Here is a 2,118-nt window from a genome sequence, read left to right on the forward strand (position 1 = left end):
AACCAGCTTTAATGGGAGAAATGGTACAATTGAAGGGCAATATGCAGGAAATCACCCCCTATCTGTGGGGAAGGCAGCCTAAGGCTCAGTCCCATTATCCGTGTCACTCAGGGTGAGCTTGCCAAAGAGGTACTCTGCATACTGTCCACCAGAGCCCCCATCTTGCTTCCCAGAAGCAAGAATTCTTAGTACTTGCATGTTTTAAAAATATGACTTTTCATGTCAAGTTAAAGACTATATTATTTTTATCCCCGCCCAATCTCATTCCCTTCCCTTCCTCTCCAGAGGCAACCACTAGGATGAATTCCATACCATGCTTTACACCTTACCATGCATACGCACCCACAGATGCCATGGCCCAAGACTGCACACCCCACCCAACCCCATCCACCCCACCCATCTCATCCCATCCCACCTCACCTCACCCCACCCCATCCCACATGCCCTCAGAGTTTATAAGGGGAAGACTGATGTGTTTTCCAGGGACCCATAGAATAACTTTTCCCTCCACCCCCGCAGATCCTGAGCTGCATGCAGATGGGGCAGAGCTGAGTGGAGAGACTGCTGGATACCTACTTTAAACCTGCATGGGGATGTGCCCGGATTCCTAAAAGGTGAGAGTGTTGCAGACACGCATCAGCTGGACACCTTTATTGCTTTGAGAACAGGTAAGTTTATTGCCAACAGCGGGAAAACTGAGAGGAGAAAACTGAAGAGAACGTTCAGAAAGGGCAACATGGACGCCCCGCCTGGTGGCCGTACCCGGGGAAGGCACCCCGTGGCTGCGGGGCCCCTCTGGGCTCGTGTCTTTCTCGCTGCGGCCCAGGGTGAGCTTGTCAAAGAGGTACTCTGCCAGGCCTGCTTCCGGGGAGCCCCATCTTGCGCAGGTTGCTCAGGTAGCCACCCAGCTCTTTGATGGTCTTGGCCTGCTGGTTCAGGAAGTGGTTCTCCAGAAAGTCGCACAGGTGGGGGTCGCCGTTCTGCTTGGCCAGCTGGTGCAGCTCCAGGAGACTCTTGTTGACTTTCTTCTCCAGGTCGAAGGCGCACTCCATGGCCTGGAGCCCGCTCTCCCAGCCTTGGCGCTCTGGCTTCCTGATGTCGTGAAGGCAGATGCGGCCACCCCGCAGGTTCTGCAGCCTCATCAGCTCCTGGGCGTGCTCCCTTTTCTCCTGCGACTGGCGCAGGAAGTAGCGGTTAAAGTGCTCCAGGGCCTCGTCGTCCTGATCAAAGTAGGAGGCCATGGACAGGTACATGTAGGAGGCGTGGAGCTCCAGGGTGATGTGGGTGTTGACGGCGGCCTCACAGCTGGGGTGGTGGTACCGTTGCACCTGTGACAGCGGGCCCAGGGCCGGCAGCGTGGGCGCGGGGAGCAAGAGGGGAAAGCGGTGGGGTCGCCAGGGGCCCGGAGCGTGTAGCGGTGTTGGCATGGGCAGTGGCGGCGGCGGCGGGGGCCTCGGAGCACCACCATGGTGGACGACGGCGGCGGCTGGCGGAGGGCGGTGCCCTCCAAGCCAGGCGGTGGTGTGGTCGGAGGCTCTGCGGAGGGACCCGAAGTGGGCGGTGGAGACCGTTATCGGGGGACCGGCGCGAACCGTCGGGCAGGCGTGGGGTGGTGCGGAGCCGCGCTGGCCTTCCGACAGGTGGTGGGGGTGGGGGAGTGCGCTGAGTTCCATGGGCGGCCCGGGTAACTGAGCACTGTCAGTCCTCTGCGCTACGTCAATTCTGCAGTAACTTTTCTAGTGTCCAAGGACTTTCGCCTGTCCCCTGATTGTTCCCCTCTATGACAGCTTGTTCTCATTTTATAAACCTCTTGTCTTTCTTAAACTCTGAGAGTATGTTCTGGTAACGTTTTCTTCTGTTTTCTGTATTATATCCTTTTTTCCCTCCTCCAGAATTAGTTATATTTGTGCATCTTCCTCACTTTCCCTAAATATCTAGAAAATGTTTGTCCGTTCATGATTGGAATCAAGGACTGGGTTAGCCTCGGTGACGAGCATGGATCTAATGCACAGTGGTGAGTCTGGATGACCAATAGGATTCTCCCATGAACAGGAGGGTGGAGTGTGTCAATCAGGGAGTGGTCATCTCCTTTGGAGATAAAGGTATAGAGCTCCCATG

General features: G+C 56.2%; 1 protein-coding gene across 1 annotated transcript; it reads right to left on the minus strand.

The window, feature by feature from the left end:
• Positions 1 to 655: 655 nt before the first annotated feature.
• On the minus strand, positions 656 to 1,569 carry LOC108520589 (ferritin heavy polypeptide-like 17). Its single transcript, XM_017860001.1, has one exon. The coding sequence runs from the start codon at positions 1,425 to 1,427 to the stop codon at positions 837 to 839; it is 591 nt and encodes a 196-aa protein (XP_017715490.1). The 5' UTR covers positions 1,428 to 1,569; the 3' UTR covers positions 656 to 836.
• Between the last annotated feature and the right edge of the window lie 549 nt (positions 1,570 to 2,118).

Source organism: Rhinopithecus bieti, unplaced genomic scaffold (genome assembly GCF_001698545.2).
Source record: "Rhinopithecus bieti isolate Rb0 unplaced genomic scaffold, ASM169854v2 scaffold_54148, whole genome shotgun sequence".
Classification (NCBI taxonomy): domain Eukaryota; kingdom Metazoa; phylum Chordata; class Mammalia; order Primates; family Cercopithecidae; genus Rhinopithecus; species Rhinopithecus bieti.

Coding starts and splice junctions, on each gene's coding strand:
- LOC108520589 (XM_017860001.1), bottom strand. CDS start 1,427: ATGCCAACACCGCTACACGCTCCGGGCCCCTGGCGACCCCACCGCTTT.